We start from the raw sequence: 22,390 nt of genomic DNA, 5'->3' as shown, positions 1-22,390 counted from the left end.
CTGGCTTTCCTGCCTTTGGTGTCACTTTGCCACCGTTCCGCGCCTCCTGAGCCGTACCTTCTTACCACTCATCTGTTTGCTCTCCAGTGAGCCCCTCTGATGGACAATCAGCTATTTTCTCATGATTCTAGATTTAATCCCTAAAATTTCCAATTACAGTTCACGTTTACCTGCCCATTTATGTGTCCACTTGTAGACTTACCTCTCCCTCCCACCACCCAAAGGAAGATACGTACACTGGCTCTGCTTCCTGCTAAACTATCACACTTTGAAATTGGCTGGAATGAAAGTCCAGCAGTGGAGTGAAAACTTAGAAAAATTGCAATTCATAGCAGCCACAGAGCCAAGTTTGCCAGTTTGCTTAGCATCGTTCTCATGCCAGGTCCGGACTGAAAGAGTGTTATGCGTTAGAGAAGTTTTACACTGGATAAAATGTATAACACAGGATAGTTATGACAGGAGACCTTATCGCTCTCTGCAGCTACCTGAAAGGGGGCTGTAGCGAGGTGGGGGTCGGTCCAAGTAACAAGCAATAGGACGAGAGGAAATGGCCTCAAGCTGCGCCAGGGCAGGTTTAGGCTGGATATCAGGAAAAATTTCTTCACCGAATGGGTCGTCAGGCTGGTCGAACAGGCTGCCCAGGGAAGTGGTTGAGTCCCCATCCCTGGAGGTATTTAAAAGATGGGTAAACGTGGTGCTTAGGAATATGGTTTAGTGGTGGACTTGGCTGCGCTGGGTTAACGGGTGGACTAGATAATCTTGAAAGTCTTTTCCAACCTAGATGATTCTTGATTCTATGAAATGGAAGTCAGATGTGAGATTCTCTCTTGTGTTGAAAGACACACTGCCTCACCATGATTTATTTTTATATTTATGCTTATTTTCTGTAGCACGTCAGTGTTAATCTAACATGTTTTCTTACTTATTTCTGCATCTTTTATGTCTTAACTCAGGCATGAGTTAACAAAACTAGAACCAACCTATTTGAGCAAACCAAAGCACGTCTTAACAAAACTAGAACCAAGCTGGTTTTGGAAACACACCGTGTTGCCCGCTGGCGGCACAGTGTGACCCATCGTTTGTTCCGCGGTATGGTATTGCAGGGCTCTCTAATGCCTTGCCTCTGTCTTCGCTTGTTTTTGGTACATCGGTTTTCTTTGCCGGATCAGCAGCTACTTGCAATCAGCATTGCGGTTCCTGTGGTTAACTGCTTCACACATCTCTCTCTCTAGCACAGCATGACTTCTCAGTAGGCTTGTTTCTTCAAAGGGTAATCTCATAGGAGGTGGTCTGGATACAGGCTTACTCATAGAAGGACAATCTCATTAATAGCTTCCCCTCCTGAGATAGATATATTTATGTATTTTTGGCAACTCTTCATTGTTATTGATAATGTAATTCCACTAGAGACAATGTTTACCAGAAGTTCTCTTAAGCGAAGCACAGAAACTCCATTTTACTGTATTTCCCAATGTGTTTATTGCACATGAAGACTACAAACTAACATAGATTCAAATCTAAAGTATCATATCTTCTTAAAGCAAGTCAATTTGGAAACGGTAAAGCATCCTCTCACTCTGAGCCAAACAATAAACACAGTGAATGTCCTATGGGGCTCTGATCATTAGGCTTGTCTGATATTTAGATCTGAGATTTAAAATACTTAGACCATCCTAGACCAAACAGCTCCAACAAACGATTCAGTCTGTTTTCAAAGGCGGGGATTTTGGGTTTTGCTGCTTATCCTAAGTAGACATTTCAAATAAGCACTAAAAAACTTTTAAAATCCCTATGAACAGTAGCAGAGTAATGGCACTCACTCTTCCAGTTGGGATTTGCACCGATTCCTTGTACAACATTTCTCCTCCTTTTCCACAGCCGTCTCAGTTGGAATATCCTGAAATTATTTGGCAGGCACGTCTTCTGCCGGCCACAGGAGCCTTTCCTGGGCAGGGTACATCACTTGGGGTGGTCGCAGCTGCTTTGACCCTTCTCCCCAGAAGTGCTCTACATCTCGAGCAGCTCACGCAGGAGGGTAACCGCAGATTCTTGCTTCAGGCCACAGGCAGCATAATGAAGACCTTTCCCCTTCCAGCCCCGGCCCTGCACTCTCTGCTGTCATCGCATGCCACGGTCTCCCCGTGCAGCATCCAGCGTCCTGCCTGCTGCTAAGCACCCTGTGCTGTCAGTGCTCCACTTATGTCCATTAGTGTGAAAATATATTAATTGTAAACATACTTTTCAGCCTGGAGTTCACACCATGTTTTCAGGAGGAACCAAATTACTTTTAGCAGGAACTGACAACTGCCGAGTGCTGCCGGGCAGTTCCTCTGGCAGATTTCTAATTCAATCTTCCCTCGGTTTGCTCTGTGGCTTTTGCTTTAATTCTAGCAGACGTATCTGCATTGAATGGGGAAATGTTTTTGGTAGTGCTAGTACAGGTCTGCTTTGAGCTGAGCTGCTGTGTAGCCAGGGTAACTACTACATTTCATGGTGACCTTACTTATTGCGCTCCCTAAAATGGCACATGCTTAGGTATTGGCAGAAGGCTTCTTTGAAATAGCACAACGCAGTGCTTCATGCTGATGTTCTCAACAGCTGGCTCAAGTGGGTTCCAGCATCTGGGCATACCCTTCACGGATACTTCCCCGTGGTAGCCACACGGCCACATTCAGCACATTTTACTACTACAAAGTCAACAGGTGAAACCATGACCCTAATGAATCAGCAGCATATTTCCATTCACTTCAGTGCTTTCCCCCAGTCTCTTCTATCTTCCTTTTTTTGTCAACTGGTGTCATTTATCAGGCTTTTCTCCCTCCCCAGTCCTACACGGGAGAAGCTATTAATTACCTCTGACACCTCCTGCAGTGAAGTTTATGTGGGGAATTTCACATGGGTTATTTCCATTCCCTTTGCTTGCAGAAACCTTGGCGTTGTGTGCCACGAGCTTCAGTAATATCCCTGACTTCCCAGAATAAACTTCCCCTGGTAAAGGAGACATGGGCTGCTGGATGCCTGAGGGACAGAAAAATCGGTCCCAGTTTTGGGTTGCTGCTTCTTGTATTGGGCAGGTTAAACGTGAAGCAGCGAGGAAAGCCAACAGCATGCTGGGCTGTGCCAACAGAAGCACAGCCAGGAGCTGGAGGAAAAAAAATTACTGCCCTTTCCTCAGCTGTAGGGATGACCTGGGGGGGGTCAGCTGGAAGACAGAGCCAGCAGAGCCAGGCTCTTCACAATGCTGCCTGGCAGGAGGATGAGGGACGGTGAAATAGGAGTGGTTCAACCTAGACACAAGGAAAACAGTTTTCCCTCAGAGGATAAACGAACACTGCAACAGGGCCCCAGAAAAGTCGTGGATCCTCCATCCTTGAAGGCTTCAATATCCAACTGAACAAAGCCCTGAACAGCCTGGTCTGACTCCAGTGTTGACCCTGCTTGGAGCAGAAGTTGCCCCGGATGACTTCCAAGGTTCCTTCAAACGCGACTGAAGCATCTATGATTCATACCAGTTTCACAACAGAAGTCACGTCAGATCTAAGGTTAGGCATGCAATCATTATTAGGTCAACAGACAAACTCACACCGATACTTTCATATGGATAGCATCTATCTTGGTTTTAATTATTCTCTATTCTAAAATTTCAGGCTGTATTGCTCTGGAGAAAACGGTAGCTTAGAAGTACACAATGTGTTATTGGAAGACCAAGATCACCAAAGACTGCTCCTCAATTGATTCTGGCCAACAGGTTACTTTCAAGTGACTTTATTTTCCAAACATATTCCTGGGTAGAATCAAACTGCAGGAGACCATTTGCCTGGTCACAGATCCGTTAGAGAGAGACAAGCTAGACAATAGAGCTAAACGAAAGGCAGGAAAACACAACTTCTACCTGGCTGTTTCACAAGTCTTTCCTAATAAATTAGCCCACTACAACTACAAGAACAAAAGCAACTGTTGCTGTAATCATTTCTCTGATATCTCATTGTGTTACCATTAAAATATCAGAGTAAACAAAGAACTACAGTATATACAAAGCAGCAAGTGAGTCAATGAAAGAGGTAGGTCAGCAAGGAACTCTGGCATACAACATTTATTATAGCTGCCAAGTAACGAATTCATGTTGAAATTAGCAAGAGCACTAAACTTAATTTGTCCTAGTATTTTAATGGGAAGTTAGTATGTTTGCAGGAGAAACAGCAAGAAGTTTTCCCACTAACTGTGGAAGTAGATCACCACAGGCACTGCAAAAAAGCCTGCTAGCATTTGGCATGTTGATGATGAACGAAGCACTGCCAACTGCCCTTTCCTTAACCAAGAACGAACTGAAAATGCTATTTTTTCTATTTTACCAGTGGATTAGGAGAAAACTGCTAGAAAATTGTTTTCAATATTTGCAGGTGTTTCATAAGAGAATCCTAACAAAAACAGAAAAAAACCTTCATTTTTGATAGCTTTCTTTTAGCTACATCTAAAACACACTATGTTTTTTTAGATTGTCCCTTTAGGTGAAAAGTACCCTGACTTCATCATACTCAACCGGAAAATTATCCTCATCTCTTATTCTCTACCACTGGCTGTGTTTTCTTCAGGAGGATCTATTTTGATTTTTAATGGTATTTATCCTGATGAGGGAATGTGTAATTATCTTCCCACTTCTTTCATTTGGAAGAAAATAAATAAGGCAAGACAGTTCTCCATCAGTTAAAAAACTTCTAGGGTATCTGAGATTTGTAGCTCTCACTGGGAGCAGGGTTTGCTAATGAAGCTTTTGAAGCCACAGTGGTGGTGTCTGATTGTAATTGCTGAAAGGTGACTCTTGAAGAGGTTTGTTTGCACTAATCAACACCATGTTGTGCCTCAAAGCTAGAGTTCCCTTAGATGCACTGTCCCTGGCGAGTTATTCTGCAATAACTACACAGGGTTTTCTGTTTACTTCTGTTCTGGCACCGTATCTGTTTTTTTAATGGGATCCTTTGAAGCTGCTCTCCAAACCTGTTGTACAGTTAAAACTTCCTAATTTCTTCCTAACACTTTCCTCTTGCAGCCCCCAACCCCTTCTCCTCTGGTGCCTGAGCCAAAGAGACCTTCAGCAAAAGGGTTAGTGTAAAATATCCAAGGGCTCAGGGGTGGGCTGGAAGTATCGAATCTATTATGTGCAGAGTAGCAATCATTTCTTATTTTCCTGATGGTGGCCATTTGGAAACATTACATTCACAGTGCTGGACACAGCTGGACAATATTAGAGTGATTCTTGTTCACAGCTGAAACAGCTCTACGCTTCCCTTAATTTCTGTTGCCTGTATCTTACTGTACAGTTGTTCTCCAGTAAAGCAGAAAATAGTCTGAGTGTCTCAGTTACCAAGGTGAGCTTACTGTTCATGCGTCACGTGGACTGGTGATCCGTTAGCAGCCACCATATCACTGAATATTCAGAAAAAATAATGTTGGTGTTATAGGAAAAATGCAACAACTCACCCCAAACTTAGCCCCAGCATGTTGTTTTGTGCTTGTTTTATCAACTCGGAATAGATTGTTCTAACTTTGCTCTCAATTCCTTTCAGACTAGATTGCTGCGCAGTTCAGGCTGTCACGTTACACAGGTCCTCCTGTTTTACAAAGCCTTCACCCCTCGATGCTGAACTCACTGAATTGTCTTCATGCTTAGTAACAGGAGGCCGTTGTGGTGCTCAGGACACAGCACCATAACAGCGTCCAGCTCTCTGGTCTTCTCCGCAGGCCAGTTACCAACGGATGCCTGGATGGTGCTTGTTTCACTAACGTGAAGGGAGTATCGCTACAGCTCCGTTTTAAGGCATTTTGAGCTGCACGAAATCCTAGTCTGATTAATCATAGCATCACCTTCAATGCACAGTACACTACATGAAGAACATCATCATCAAGTGAAAGGCAGAACCCACAGCGAGATGAGTTTTGGATTGTAATGATGCTAGTGTTGGACTTTTAGCCCTATTGATTTGGCAGCCTAAGGCAATTGCAGACGCTACCTTAACGAACAGACCTTTCCTGCATAGCCCCGTTCCCCTGGATGTGCACAGTGCCTGTGGAAGGCTGTCACTGAAGCCAATTAAAGAAAAAACCATTGAAAACTCTGTAAAGGTGTTTGGAAAGTGAGAAATAAATCCTACCTGTCATTTCCTACTCAATCCAGCTAGCAAATCATAACCCTCACTAATTACCACCCTTGCACGTTGTAGCAAGGGAAGGATCTGGCTCTGAAGAGCAAGGATTGCATGTCACTTTGGGGACTGTGATTAGCCAAAGTCTTAAGTAAATGAGTTTGAAGCTGACAGTTCACTCAATACTCTCAAGCCACTGAGCGTAGCTGGCACACACTGTCACCACGGGCGCTTTGCATGCGATAGAGGCTTAGTGGGAGCGAGCCAGGAGGCTGAATTACGATTCCTGTTGCAGACAGGGTGAACCTTTCAGGCTGAGGCTGAGATCATCGGCTAGACACCGCTGAGGAGCTGAGCGGCATTGAGGCCATCAGACCAGAACAGAGATATAAAGCAAGCACTTCAGTAAACAAAGAGGCTTTTTTTGCAAGGAATTAACACCTTTTTCAAGCATGGGACAAAACACACATGGGTTTCACCCCCCAGGTGTGGGTTTGTGGTACTCCTGTGTTTTACCTCTCAGGAAAAGGCGCTGCCTGTGTCTGCTGGACACCAGCTGAGCAGGGGACCCGCACGAGTCCCTCACCTCCTCCTGGCTCGTTCTTGCCCTCAACCCGCTTCAGAGAATTTTCCCCACCCGGGTATGTTCCAAATACTCATTTTTGGAAATGCTTTAAGATACAAACTACTAAATACAGCATTAGGATACTTTGGCCACTAGTTGCTGCTTGCATTATGTCTCAGCCCTAGAGAAATGTTAAGGCAGCAGAGAATACCTGGCGTTATTTGTTGTTTCAAGATGCTGGTCGTTGTGATCCATACATTCCTGTGCGCGCCGTTCAATAAAACATTGGCCGAGTATCGTGAGAGATCAGAATCCGAAGCTGGATTTAACTCCCTTAAGTCATAGCTCTGTCAGGTCACTGCCACATGAATTTTCAGAACAGCAAAGCCTTCCCCTGCTGATTTAAGCATATAAACGCATTATTTGGTCATAGATTAAACGTTTTTCATGAGTACAGTTTTACACGGATCTGTCAGGAGCTTTTACTGGACTGTAGCAGAAACCAATCTCAAAGTCATTTATTAACATTTTGAGGCTACCTGAAGGTCACATGTGATCAAGATTTGAGGCAAAACGAGGGGGATGCTTGCTTAAAGCAAACAGGAATTTGATTAGCCTTGAAACCCTCCAAACCACTGGGGCCAAAAGCTTTCCTAGCAGGCAAAGGAGGTTCCTGCTGTCAGTCGGTAACAAAACCCTTCCAAAACTGACACGCAGAAGGTCCAATGTCATCTGAGTGTTTCCAGCTCTCATGCCAATGACTGACAAACAATTTTAAGACTTCAAAAACTTAAAAAAAAAAAAAAAAAAAAAAAAAGAGTCGGTCAAAAGATTTAGAGCCCCAGATGCTGAAGTCAGATGATTTTAGGAGGTACTTAGTTGTCATTAAAAACATCTAGTCCTCATGATTGCCCGCAATCAAATGGTCAAGTTTCAGATAGGGGGGAAAAAAAAAAGCTCCAGATTTGTTGCATTTTTAAATTTAATCTGCTGGGCTTAGCTGCTAGTTTTTGTGTACATGGAGTTGGCGGAATGAGTGAGCAGTGGACTCAATCAATCAGCAGGTCTTTTTTTTCATCATGAACGCTCAGGGAATTGCCATCACCAACAGTAAAGTCTAAATGCCAGCTAGCCGAGATTTACAACATGGAAGAAGTGGAAGCCTCCTTTTCTCAAAGTTACGGTATGTTCAATCCTTGACCAGAAGACACTGATTTTTTTTTTTTTTTTTTTACGTTTCTCCTCAAAATGCAAAAGTTTTGATTTTCCACAGAATGTAAAATCAAACATCCCTTCATTGCTGCCCCACATTTGCCGCAGGTCAAGTAATTATGAATGAAAATGCCACTTTGTTTATATGAGTTCCGTTTATGACAGAGATTAAGTTATGAAATTTGTACTCCTGGCATCTTATTAATACTGCTCTGCTGTAAAATTCCTCAGGCAACAGGCGAAATTATGACTTAAAACTGCAACAAGGTAATTACCTTACAATGCAGGCATTTTCACCAGAGTTAGTTCTGGATTTGAAAAGACAATTTTTTAGGACCTTATCCTTTATATAAAAGGGTGTGAAACACTTACAATCACCTTAATTTATTTCCATGGCATTTTGGTTTAGATCCAATCAATTCCTAGTACATTAAGGAAAATCTTGTCATTATTCAATAACAGGCTTCAGCTATTCAAAGGAATTTTCTTAACCTTTAATTCTGAAAAGGCAAGTCTTCAAATCTTAGCAAAATTAACTTTGTGCCGTGGTGAAACACTTTGATCTATACAATAGCTTTATTGCATCTGGTGTGCCAAGGTGCTTTGATGAATGGAAGAAATCAGCAAATTCAGCACTTGCCTTCCACTTCCAGCTGGAAGCCCAGCGCACACGTGCGGAGGAGCGATATCCTCGTTGATGTAAGGCTGTGAAGGAAGGTTCTTCTGAAGCATCTCTAAAGCAGATGACATAAACTACATCTAAATCTTAAGTGGACACTCTTCAAAATTAATTGATTTGATTTAGCTTCCTCTGCTTTCAAATGGAAGTAAACAAAGCTTCTTTCTGCTTAGTGATAACCCACACTAATGTCATAGTTCAAGACCATGAACTTTCTCAAGTGTCCCTTTGTAGGTAACACCTGATGTGGGAATAGCACAACAGATTAATCCAACCAATGAATTTCCTTTACGAGCGGAGCAGGTCAAACTCCTGCAGTGGGGAAAGATGTCCATAGGGCATTCCATCCCTGTCAGCCCTGCAAAGCCGATACACGCCCGAGGGGACACCCTGCCTTCTCTACACGCGGATACGGTTTCTCGCTTGCCCAGTTATTGATCTCAGAAGGGGACAGCAGTTGCTCAGGACCATTAACATGGAAACATTGACACTGACGAAGATGCACCAGCCCATTGAAATATTTCAGTGAAAACCTACTTTCTGCTGTTCCAGCTACACAAAGCAAAACAACTTGACCTTAACGAAGCAGCCTGGAAAAAATTTTCTATTAATTTCTTATTCCCGATTATAAAGCTGCAATATTTTGGCCATGTAAGGTGCTCACGCTTGTCATTTCCTCACTGAGCTCCAAAATGAATGTGACTTACCCGGGCACGGTCAGAGCTCATATTGCTGTTCTCCAAAAAACATCACCTTTTTTTTTTTTTTTTTTTCCTGCTGTAAGCAGAGCAAGACTACTATCGGCATCCAGTCAGGGCAGTCTTTCACAAATGAAAAACATTCATCAAACAGGCACCTAAGGAAATCCATACAGGTATTTCTTCTTGGACACCAGCATGTGGGAGATGGCAACGCAGCAAATAGGAACATGGAAACAAAAATCAGTTGCCTCCCTAAAGTGTTTTCTGCCCTCTTTGCAGACCTGCAAACTTGGAAAGTAAAGGCTAATCAGAAAAAAAGCCCTCCCTGAAAACTGGTTTTGATAATGATTGCTGAGAGAATCTAAGCATTATATTTGGAGAGCATGACTATAGCAGATTCCTATAATAAATCTGAAAATGGTCAAGTTTACCCCTGATTCTGCCTATGTTTTCCTGGTTTGTTTTGTTTTTTAACAGGTACTATTAGCAATTTCTGAGAATAAACGTAACTGCTTCCCAACGATCAAAATAATTTTCTACCTATCTCCATAAACTGAGTGTAAAAGAAAGGTGTCTTTGAGCCAGAAGATTGCAGCTTTCCCCTTTTGCCTCTTAACACACTCCTCCACCCTGAAAAGGCGATGCCAGATGCCCGATAGCCATTAGAGAGCACGCCCCACCAGGACTTACAGAAGTTTATTTTCCTCACACACTCCAGACATTGCTCCTAATGCAAAACACAGTTTACACAAAAGCTAGAAAACATTGTACTTCCAGGCAAAAATACCAGTAATGCCTTTAACCTTTAGCTAAGGTCAGACATATTAAAAAAGTGACAATGTAAGGATACGTTAAAACAAACAGTTTGTAATTTGTCATAACTGCCTTCCTACAAAAATAGCCTTCGGAACCGAAGCTCAACATTTGTGTCGGGACAGCGATTAAATGCTAATACGCGTACTTATGTCTTGCATCCAAACGGATAGCATCTTGTGTGGCACTGCATTCCGTTTCTTGGTAACTTTAAACACAGACTTTAAGAACAAACCTGCTCCACTGTTTTTTTGCTCCTTTTCTATTCAGCAAATGCAGTTTTTATCTGGGCAGAATCTCACTTTGATAACATTAATTACAGAAGGAAGCAGCTGCAGTAGGTATAAGAGTTCCAGGCAGTTGCAGAAGGCATCTCTTCAAAGAACAACAACAAAAAAAAAAAGCTGTCACTGAACTGGGCCTTCCAAGAGGACCAGTTCTACAACCGAGAGCAGGGCAGACAAAGTGTCTGTGGAAAGCTCTGTACAGGGTGGGTAGGTCGTTACCTGAACGTTATGTGAATTCTCCAAGAGGAGATTTACACAAACCAACGTTTACCACTGGGGCAGAAAGAGGAGTTCAGGCTTTTCAGTAACCTTTACCTAATCGGGCACGCTTTTACCGTTTTACACCCAGTGAAGAAATCCCCTCGTTGTAGTCCATTGCTCTGGAAACTTGAACGTGAAAGCGGTCCTCTTAGATACTCAGAAAGGAAAAGAAATGGGCGACAGGTCTCCCATCTTTAATAGCACCTGTTCCATTTACTTTCAAAAAAAAAACCAAACCAAAACACAAAAACCTGTCTTTTTCTTGTTGTTAGGTAGAGAAGCTACAGAAAGGATTTTCAGTGCAATCCATTTTCCATTGGATCTAGAGAAGAGCTGACTGTAAAGGCTGAGGCGTGTGACCTGTGGGTACCAGACAGCCAGCAAGCACAGTCAGATTGTAAAGAACAGCGCAGTCTCTCTCTCTGTCGTGCACAGGTTCCGCTGTGCTCTGCTTGGTAGATTTACAGCTGATTAACTACATATTAATGATCTGCACTCCCTGTAGTTTGTGACAGCTGCTTTAAGCTACTGCAGCGTATGTATCAACTCGCCGGTGGGCAGAGCGCAGCGTATGCATATCCACAAACATCCCAAGGGCGTACCGCAGCGTTACCAAGAGGACCTGGCACACACCAGCGCTCCCTTTAACTGCGTACCAAGCGCCGCTTACCAGAACCACGTCACGTCACTCCGGCTGGCAGCTCAGTTAAGCAGAAATTGATGGTATTGCTGTAATGGAGTTATCAGTGACAGATACCTCCTATGCAGCTTCCAGGTCACACTCACTTAAGCAATGATAAACGAGCAAGAAACACTGTGAGCACAAAACAAGATCATAAATACTCCATTCTTAGTTAAAAAAAAAACAACAACTTCAGACAGCTGCAGCATCTTGCAGTTTCCATGGTTTCATGGATATTCTCACTCTTGTCAAAAATGTACCACAAAATAGCGAAAAGAAACTTTTTGCAGATTTTAAAAAAAGAAGGGATAAAAAAACCCCAGTCATCCACCCAGAGCAAATACTGCATCACCCTACACTGGATAATAGGCAAATACTTTGGTGAACCTTACAGAGTTTATAACAGCTGTTGGTATCCCAAGGTCTGACATCCATCTGTCCGTCCTTCTGTCACAGGAAGCTGCGTAGGCTGAGCGGAGGCAGACTGTTTGGAATGTAAACGTCAAAAGTTGTGAAATTCAGTTGTCTGGGACTCCTCTATCCAAGCACTGACACAGGTGGGGAGCCAATGGTTTGCAACAGAGAAAAATGGGAACGGCCACAGGGAAGCAGCCTTTGCAATTGTGCTTTATCCTTAAGGAGTTATCTCCACAGGCTCCAGTTGCTTTTAAGGATTAATAAAGCGTGTTCCTGAGGGTGTTTGCTGATCACACTTAAATCAGTGACAGCTTGGCACAGGAGGGAGTGGCAGCTGCTTCCCCACTGCGGCAGCAGTGTGTGAGCACCTTCTCCTGCTTCCCCGTCACCTGGGATTTACAAGGTACAACATGAAGGGCATCAACCCTTCCCCCACCCAGTCATCACACTACCAGAAGTCCGTCATCTCCAGATTATCCAACACTCAGTCAAACACCTTTTCTAGAGAATTATATCATTTTTTCCCATTTACATGAGAAGAATTAAATCCCAAACCAGGCATGACAAACCATGCTTGAGGATGAACTGCGAGCTCGCCTGCAGCGGCCAGGGCACCCCTGCTCGGCCACCACCAAGCTGCTCATTCCTGCTTCTGCGGGCACGCCTGCTGGTCAACCTCTTCGTTACATCGCTGCTGTACTACAGCCTAAATCCTTTAGTATTAACACTGCACACTTTAATAAGCTCAGCTGCATCTAAAACCTTAGGAACAATCAGAAATTATATTCTATCCTCATTTTCTGTCATGCTAAAACCAAAAATTAGTTCCTTACTGGCTTAAACCAAGATTTTTGAAAAACAATTCTAAATCTTTTCATTGAGGAGGATGTCAGTCCCAATTTTACAGACCATGCAAACATTTATGCAACATGTTCATTATTTACATCTTTTTAGGGTTTTATTTGCTTATATGTAGTTATATTTCCTTCATGAAGTTCAAAGAACAACCAAACACTTACTTGCTTACCAAAAGCAAACTGGGAATTAGCATGGAAACGTCTGCATATGGCCATAGACACGTATGGAGTCTCACGCTCATGCTAACACCCTTCCAGTTTACAGTAGTTACTTCCTTTTTACATCGCTACGCAGATGGGCGCCACCACTACAATACTGTACAGTTAAGAATTACTTAGCTGTATTTTCTGTGCCAAAATACTTGAATTATTAAATTTACTGCTACAACTATCTGTACTATTGTGCCATGTACATTCAAATGGGCTGGAATTTCTCTGTCCTGGGAAGTATATTACAAGACAAAGCACACAATATTGCTTCAGTCAGAATTTTTTAATCGTATTCCTACAAAATCATGTAAACATTAGCATACAGATCCAGAAAAATCAATATAACGGTGCATAAACTTGAAGTTTAGAAGAATGTCAGGAACACTTCAACAGTTTATAAATTAATATATACAGTAATGGGTACTCATCATTAGATAAGAACACCTCAAAACTGAGGAATTTAGGTGCAAGAGCTGTAAAACAACAGAAGTGCTCCGACACCAAACTTGACTATGAGGCAACATTGCAATCTACATGACTGCCTGTTGTTGTTTCATATTAACCATTCAATTTAGCTGCTAAAAAGTATAAAACAAAAGTTTTGGTAGGAAGTTTATTTATTTGAAATCATATAGCAAACATCCTTAAAGTAATAGAAAACCCAAAAAACGGAATACTCCATAAATAGGTTTCTAGAAGAGTGAAACTGAAGCTTACTAGGCTGCACAAAGAGATCATCGGCGTCTCCATTCCACGCTACTTCAAACAGAGCACCAAAAGGCATCTCTAGCTAAGGAAAATGTTTCAGGTAGTTTATAAACGGAGAGTGGCGGGTGGAGGGGAAAAAGAAAGAAAGATGCAGAGCACGTACTGGGCTGATGCAAAATTCCTGCTTCCACATGCAGCATTCTGGGCAGTTTAGCTCTTTATTGAATTAGAAAGTCATGGGAATGTAACACCATTGTTAATTTGTTAACTCTGGGCTATTTTGCTTAAAAAAAACCCCAAAACAACCAAGAAAAATATAATCTTCAGCCTGTCTGCGATCAAAGTCATATTCAAAGTATTCTTACAACATTGCCCTTTAGAAGATCAGGGACACACAGTAGAATGCAGGATACATCACACTCCTTCAGATGACACATTCAACAGAAAATGAGTTAGTATTTTCCTTTTCTCCTGTCCGTACAACCATATTTCATAAGAGGAAAAATGTATGGTAAACATATCCTCAAGAATGATCTCAAATAAAAGGCATTCTTCCCCATATTAGAAAAGTCTCAGATATCAGTGAAAATATAGACTGCATAAAATGACTGGGATTGTTCTGGAAACACTTGACCCTGCAAAAACTCCCTTAACTGGATACCCTATATGATCTTCAGAGAATCTTTCCAAAGTTGAATATATTTTTCTGTTTCTAGAGTTGAACTGGAATTTTATGCCATCTGATTTTGGTACATTTTTCATACCTGACAAATCACTTCCCCTCACAATGAAAATTAATATTACACTAATAAAGATGTATTTATTTACAACAAAGGGGAGGTGATATCTCGCCACATAAAGCTTTTTGCTATATTTTCTTCCAGTTGTTCAGGGGCAAATTCTCTTCACCTGTTCAATGGGAAATCCTGAGTAGTAAGGTGAAGGTTTGGCAGATAGCACCAATTTTCCATCACTTGTCTTAATTAACAGGGTACATTTATCATCGGCAATGCATCTAGAAGCACTAGCATAGTTGAACCTAAATACCCAAATAAGAGCTTACTATAGAACACTGCTACTCCTATTGCCAGGATCTGAGCCAACACTGAAACACCAGGAGCAGGAGAAAAGATTGCCGCTAACTCTGAGGACACGAGCTGCAAACACAGAAAAAGGCCTGAAATTCTAGCCCAAATCTTCTCCTTATAATGGATGGGGGTGGAAAAAACTACAGCTGGTGGGAAGAAAAGGAAGAAATGCTTACACTGCTGTGTCTGTCACCTTCCAAGCTGCCCATTTAGCATTAATGCAAAGGTGCAGCATTCTGAAGGTGTTTATAAATGACCCAAACTGCTTGCTATTGCTTCCACCAGAGCAGCTCGAGCAGCGAGTGCTTTATTGTAAGCCAGACTGCCAATAGCTTCCAGCATTTAATTACCATGTTGTGTTTCAGGCTTGGAGAGGCTTTATCTGACATTAGCCAAAAGGATTTTTTGATACTAGAGCCTTAGCTCACTACATTTCCTGCTGCGGTTTTTACTTGTATTGCTGAACTGGCAGTAGCAACCACGACAGACCAGAAAAAATCTAACACATAGGAGGCAAAACTAAGCAATTTCGGCTTAAACTTAAACTGGGTTTAAACTACTAATGGACAAACGTTTCATTGGATTGGCCCTGTACATAGATCCGGAAAAGTTTTATCACAGATGCATCTGCAGTTTTGTGTAAACTCTTAATGTACTACAGCAACGCTAATTTGGTATTCACAGAGATAGTAACAGCACAGTTTTTACACATCTTTTCCCCTCTCTTCATTGTTATCGTTCCCATGCCTAAAAAGACACAGGCGCAAACTCCTAACAAGACCTCATGTCCTTATCTGTAGCCTGCAGACTTTCCTCCCACTGATAACGTAAGTGATTTCCATTTCCTCGCTCACGTTATCCCACGGGGATCTTATACTCACATACGCGCACACTACGATAACGGAGAAGTGATATGACAATATAAACACAGCTAGCAGACCTTAATTCAAATGATATCGCCAACAACTGTGAACCTTGAGAAACTTCAAATATGCTAACATGGCTAAGACCTTGTTCAGTGTTGTAACAGATAGCACCAACAAAACCGTATTGAGTTTCATGTGAAAACGTTTCCCTTGGCTTCTAACTTTGGTCACACTTTTCATTTTCCCGCTCTCCCATACTTCATTTTTTCTCTACTTCTTCATGCTAACTTTTATGTCTGATTCGATACAGACAATGCAGTTGTGAAATGCATCATAGCTCCTCCAGATTCTTTCAATTTTTAACCATTTATTAAAAAAATAGATTAAACCCAGGACATTTTAAGTTAAATGAATGAAAAAGTTGATAAGAACAACGAAGGTACCGTGGCAGTCTTAAGGACGTAATCAAATTATGACAATTTTCAGTAAGAACGATCATTACAACGGTTCTCTCTAAGATCATCCCAGGAGTTACATGCCTGCCTGTACTCCAGCACTAAGCTCACATGAGAAATCTAGATAACATCTCTGAAAAATAAAGGCAAAAGAGTACAGAGAAATCTTCTGAAGTCTTTCAGCAATCTCTTGACTGAAATACAAGTGTGTACCAAAATATCCTGCTTAACAAGGTATAATGCAAACCAGATTTACCAAAGAAATCTTTTCCATACACACATGAAGAAGGTTTTCATGTACAAAACCATCAAACAAAAAAATCTTGTCTCTCAAAGGTGGGTTTTTTTTGTTTGGGTGTTATACATAACTACCAATGCAGTCAATATATACTAAGTTAAGCCAATTCATACATTATACCCAGCAATTCACACAATATACCAGTGGGAGGAGATGAACAATATTCTGATCAAATACATTTATTTTAATCCTCAAAGCACAACCCTTTTTCTTCATCATCATCAGTAGAATCTGCATAGGACTCAACGGTGTTGTATATGAAAGAGTACAGCTTGACATCTGGTCCTGAAGTAGAACAGCTTCTGCATTCTTCATTGTAATATCTCAGTAATAGCCTATAAATGTCCCCTTAAAAAGAAATAATTAAAATACAATAAATATAATAAAATAAATAAATAAAAATAAATAAAATAAAAATAAATAAAATAAATAAATATAATAAAAAAGAAATAATTAAAAACTGTGTAAGATCGTGCCATATGAAGAATGCATGATTGCAAATGAAGACTAGAAATGCACACTCACACTGAGATAGTGGCTAGGAACGTCTCTTTAAATGAGCAGCAAAAGAGGAGGTAGACAACTGTACAAGGGGAACGTGACTGTTTCCAAGTTTGTTCAGAACATACAGTGAGCCCCCTCAACTTTCTGCTGAGCTTTCTGCACAAGCAGTCCGAATGTTAGGCTCGCATACGCATTACTTACAAACGTATTGCCAATTACCTAGCTTTATGCTTCTGTCCCAGAAATTAAAGACATGTAACAATTACAGTGGGGCAACGGATACACTGCGTTTCTCGTATTGCTACTGGGTAACTCATCAGACCACATCTTGCCGGAACAAGACAGAACCATTTAAGACAAATCTATATCAAGAATGCGTAAGCAGATTTTACCTTTTTAAAGCATTTTGAGTTCTATTAAAAACTTTTGCAAACCTTCTGTCTACCACACGTATCTGTATTTTCCAAATTCTGGAGCATAACTCTCAAGTGAATTAAAAGGATTCTAGAAGTCTTTAACAGATTAACATTGCACAGTTGACCCTGAATCAGAAGAGTTCCCCACTCTGGAAACAGGTACAAATAAACAGAGACCCATTTGCTTGTGTTCAGGAATTGATGACAATAATTCTTATTGGACAATTTCCATGTACAGAGACGATTAAGTCTCTTTGCTGCATGAAAAGATTTCTATATGCTCACCAATAGTTTGGCCCTTCTCACAGAGAAAAGTGTGCATGCTGTAAATATCCCGCATCAGCTCCATATCTCCAAAGGTAAAATAAACAACATCACGTCCAGCCTCAGCAGCTGCCAATATCTGTATTAAGGCTGAAACAACAAAGAAGATTGCACACATGAATACAGGATAAAACAATTTGCTGAAGGGAAAAACACAGCCTAAGTTTACAGCAATTAATCCTACCATCCATCTCCAGGTGAATACTGCAAAGCAATTTCAAAAATGGCTAGATAGGTATTACTTCCAGTTTTAAAACAAAGTAAAGAATACTGGGCACTGCAGCTCAGAGCATTGAAGTGTTCTGCTGGAGTCACTAGTGACAACCACCCTTACTTTCCAGATGAACAATGTGCTTAAAAATCAAAGGGTTTTTTGTGGTCCATGTCCACCCCCAAGCAGCATGCAGCCATTAAGTTATCCAATAAACGTGCGCGACAGCATAAGAAGACGGAGCAGCATCTGACATCCTGGTTCAACCTGCGTGCATCAAGTCACAAATAGTGCAGTAAAACGCATCCATTAGCGCATCACAATTTCCATTCTCTGCCACCCTTCAGAAGGAATGGAGCCAACCCTCTCACTAGGTAAGCTACACAAAGCAGGAGCTGACCCAACTTTTGGCTCCCAAGAGGAGATGTATGGTTCTGCAGCCTCTTACTGCACAATCTGAGGTGTCCATCTTGCCTGTAATAGAAGTATGCAGCATGGAATATGACCTATAAAAAGTGAGTGGCGATGCCAGGAATGCAATTCAGGTTATTTAACTTCCAGCTTTATGTCAAACTCGCTGGACCAAGCTGCATCCCAAGTTCTGTCAATGGCTAACATTACAAAATAGACAGACTTTGTTTTCCTATATGGAAAAGAAAGAAGAATGCTTCCTATCTTGGAAACAGATTTTTGAAGATTCATCTTGAGAAATCATCCGGGGTATTGATCACTGGTCCAGCTAAGCCAAGCTAATGACCCACTGCAATTGGAGAAAGTGGCTCTGGTCCAGCTACCTTTTCTCCCTTCTCACCCACCTCCTGACTTTCCTGCAGCTCTGAGGTGCTCATCAGACATCTCTCTGAGCCAATTCCATTCACCAACCTGGCAGAAAAGTTACATGACAAAAGAATAAAAGCTAATTGTTTTCTGCTAGATCAGCAGTTGAATTGGCTGAGTGAAGGGTTTGCTAAGAGCCGGAGCTGACGCAAAGGAGGGCACCAGAACATACAGCCAAGAACAGGGAAGGGGACAAGAAAAACCAGGACCCTTTTAGGTAGCACCAAACTATTACAAGAGCGCAGCTTTTTCACCAACCAGTACTGTGAGGCTGGAGTGTCACAGATGCATGCAATCAATCACACATTCATTTCAGGTAATGTTACAACAGTCCAAATAATGGAGCCCAGCAACTATTACATCTGTTGCGGCTTGTCTTATTTCAGAGCCTATGGGTGCAGTTCTGATATTAATTCTTTCCTTTTCTACCCAGTAAGTAGAGTTAATTAAAAAGTGATTAATATTGTCTTTGTAAAGATTAATTTTAAATAAAATAGCATACATAGTGCATTACCACCTGCTAGCGGAAACTAAATACAAAGCTGTTCGTAGCTCAGCTCAAGAATCTTTCACATTTTTAAACAGAGACCTAATAAAATACTGCATTCTTTAATCAAAAAAAACATCTTGTAAACCCACAGCTAAAATTATAAATTACATGATTCTCATGTGAAATTAATCTCAATCTGGGAATGATATTTTAATTAAACTACTGAACCAGCTGTGGATTTGGTAAAGCTTCAGTAGTTCAGCTTTTAAAGGGTCTAATTAACTAGCTTGCATAGGGGAACAGAACCTAATGAATCTTATTATTCATTCCAAACAACCAATGCCATTTCACTTTACAGAAGATACTAAAAATATCCTACTGTTTATTTTGAATTGCTATAAATCTTATGAAATGAGGGTCAAAATTTCTGTCAAGAATCAGGCTTCACAATCTTCTGGGCATTGATGATATACAATACCACGTGAAATTTCCGTGCTACTGATACAGAAAGGAGCATCACAGGAAGAGCAATAGAGCCTGTGGTACAGGGGACTGGAGGGATTTGGGGTCTCTTGCCCCCTGCACCCAGCTGACGTGATCCATTTAACTCTTCTGGACTCGCACCTGAAGGACTGGCTGTGCTGACATACGTTCTTCTACCACCCAGCAAAGGTGGTAGAAGCATAATACAAATCCCTCTGGGGACACAACTATTCCCACAGGCCCTACATGTTCAGTCTCTTTTACCCAGAGGAAAGGATGTTATCACCAGGGACTCCCCTACTGCGGTACCATTGCGGCAGCGTAGCCAAAGTCCAGAGCTCAGTGCGAGGAAAGTGGCACCAGAGACACAGCGGGGGCAAGCAGAGCGGAGCTCCACTACTGCAGGCACAGCAGCGCCACACTGGGTTAAACACCCAACGCGCCTTGCGTCGTTGCCTACGGCGTCAGTTCAGAACTGCAGTACTATCGCGGTAGCACCTCAATATCACACGCCATTTACGTGAGGCAAGACGCATGCTTTTCTCTCCTTCCACTAATCCTACAAGGGTCTTTTTAAAGCTGATGGCAGTCTTCCTCTTGAACTTTATTTTCTCAGATAAATAAGAACACCAGTTCAGCTAGAGAGCACGTTCTCACAATCATTAGAAGTTAGATGTATGTATTTATGAGATGCCTCACCAGATCATCTCCTTTGCATTTTCAATAAAACAACACTTCTCCAATCTTTAGACAGTTGCACAGAGCCCTTGCAGCTAGTAATTGTTAAATTATCCTCTGGTTTGAAAGGCAAGACAAAAATCTTCCAACTTCTCCCAATTATATAAACATATTTTTTCAGTGTTGAAAGTCTTAAGTTTATACTAAAATTTTGTGGAAATATCCCTAACTTAGCTAGAATCTGTCCTGTTTATGTACCAGGTCTTTAATTTATAAAGCCAGATTATTTTTTTCCTCCCTTAAGACGACTTTAGTTTTCGCATCATCTGTGACCTTGGGTAAAACCATGTTTTATACACAATCATGTTCCCTTAATTCATGACTAAAAAAAACCATGATAAAATATAATAACGCATAATTATGGCGCTTATCCAGTTATATCCAATTGCATCAAATGCTTTGGTGATTCTGAAGTGTCTGTTACAGATCCAGATACTACTTCTGAAAGGACAAGGGTTTATATTTAAGAATGTTAAATGGAAAAGCGAGATTTTAAACTACGAAAACTATTTTGTCATTGCAATACACTGTAAAGCCTGTGTAGTCAATGAAAGCTATTTATTTGGGTTCAGTGAAACAGTGATACTGATCATCTCAGAGTTTTATAAAACATATTCTGAAATGAAGAATTTATGACCCCCTATGAAGATTATTCTCCAGTGTAAGAGATTTGCTTATAATGAAGTGAAACTATTGAGAGAATTTGCATTTCAGAATAACCCTATACAGCATTTTAGAACAAAAGGGAGAAAAAGCTTTAGCACTTATGACTGTGCAGGGAGTATCTGTGAACTAGAAAAGGCTTCATTTGGTTATCACACATCATATGCAACTCTATTCTGACAAAAACACACATGACAAACTACTGTACTCTTTTCGTAGCTCATACTTTACAAAAAAAAGAATGAAGCCATCTTGTTTCTAGTCAGCATCAGCTCAGACAAAAATGTCACGTACTAAAAGACTAGCTCCATATCCCATAGCACATTATTGTCATTTAATTCTCTTTATTAAGTATTGATTTTTCAGAGTCAACTAAGAAATTAAGCTGAGTTTACAAAAAGAGTAACTTAAGTGCAAGTTAAACCAATGTCTGTCTTTGTAAGGTCTGCCAAAAGAACAGGCGAAGACTTGAGAGCACATCCGTAGATTTAGATGAATTTTTTTGTAACAGCAGCAGTGCTGTAAATTGCTGTTAAGTGTTAATTCTCGCAGACTTTGGAAAAAAATAAGGTTGATCCAAAACAAGAGGAAAAGTTACATAAATGAAAGCTCAAACTAAAATATTAGGTTAAAATAAAACTGAGAGAATGTTCAAGTCTTTACATGCTCTTGTTCTGCCTGGAGTTCATACCCAAGCTATGAAACACACCTCATGGCTCATTTCTTTGTCTACATCAAAGGCTTTTCTTATGGGCTGCCTCACCACATGGACTCGGCTCTGGTGGTCTTTGTCAGTATGTTTCAGTTTTGAGCTCTGGCCGATGGGGAGAGGAAGTAAAGCATTGCAGTGAGCAATCCCTATTCTAAAAGTCACACCCAGTGTTGAACAAATAATGGCTTAGATCAGATGAGCCATATTTTTATCAGAAACCCATACATTAAAAGAAATATACATGGGATATTACAGTTCAGATCCAAGAGGAGGCCTTATGCACATCAAAGCATTTATTAAAGCTTCCTAACATAGTCATAATCAAGTATGATCAGATCCTGCAGTAAATACCGCTTCTGATATTGATGATCTGCACTTGGCAGCCCATTTATCTAATGGAAATCAAAAAACAACTGTCAGGAAATCAATGAGCATTGAGAAAAAAAATAGATGCTCAATGAATAAAACATGTTAAGAAAGAAAATTAATGAAGCTGGTAGCCTGATGATTGTTTGTCTCAATGTCACTACCTAAAGCTGTTCAGAAAAGCAAATTTTAAATACTCTCCAAATGTTTGAAAACAACAAAAATGTAAATTTCTACTTAGAACTATATGAATCAGGATATCAATATAAATGTCAGGATGCATCAGTTCTTGACTCGATGAGAAAAAGTCTTACATGAATGTAGGCATGTGATATCTGCTGCATTATAAATACTCCAATTAAAAATAAAAACATGAGAGAGTGAGTGATATAGCAGGCAAGTCAGGA

At 41.0% G+C, this 22,390-nt stretch overlaps 1 protein-coding gene across 5 annotated transcripts in view; it reads right to left on the bottom strand.

Moving 5' to 3' along the window:
- Positions 1 to 13,440: 13,440 nt before the first annotated feature.
- Positions 13,441 to 22,390, bottom strand: part of PARG (poly(ADP-ribose) glycohydrolase) — a 72,575-nt gene continuing 63,625 nt past the window's right edge. For all 5 annotated transcript variants that reach the window (XM_087764802.1, XM_087764805.1, XM_087764803.1 and 2 more), the window contains 2 exons: positions 17,445 to 17,573; positions 13,441 to 16,587 (listed from right to left, as the gene is read on the bottom strand). In XM_087764802.1, coding sequence (XP_087620928.1) covers positions 16,424 to 16,587; positions 17,445 to 17,573 — 293 coding nt within the window. In that variant the 3' untranslated portion in view covers positions 13,441 to 16,423. The remainder of the gene's footprint in view (positions 16,588 to 17,444; positions 17,574 to 22,390) is intronic.

The sequence above is a fragment of the Nipponia nippon genome, unplaced genomic scaffold, assembly GCF_047370975.1.
Source record: "Nipponia nippon isolate SJK-2023a ecotype South Korea unplaced genomic scaffold, ASM4737097v1 scaffold_3, whole genome shotgun sequence".
NCBI lineage: Eukaryota > Metazoa > Chordata > Aves > Pelecaniformes > Threskiornithidae > Nipponia > Nipponia nippon.
Note: the sequence above shows the minus strand (reverse complement) of the source record. Positions and strands in the feature narration are given on the sequence as shown.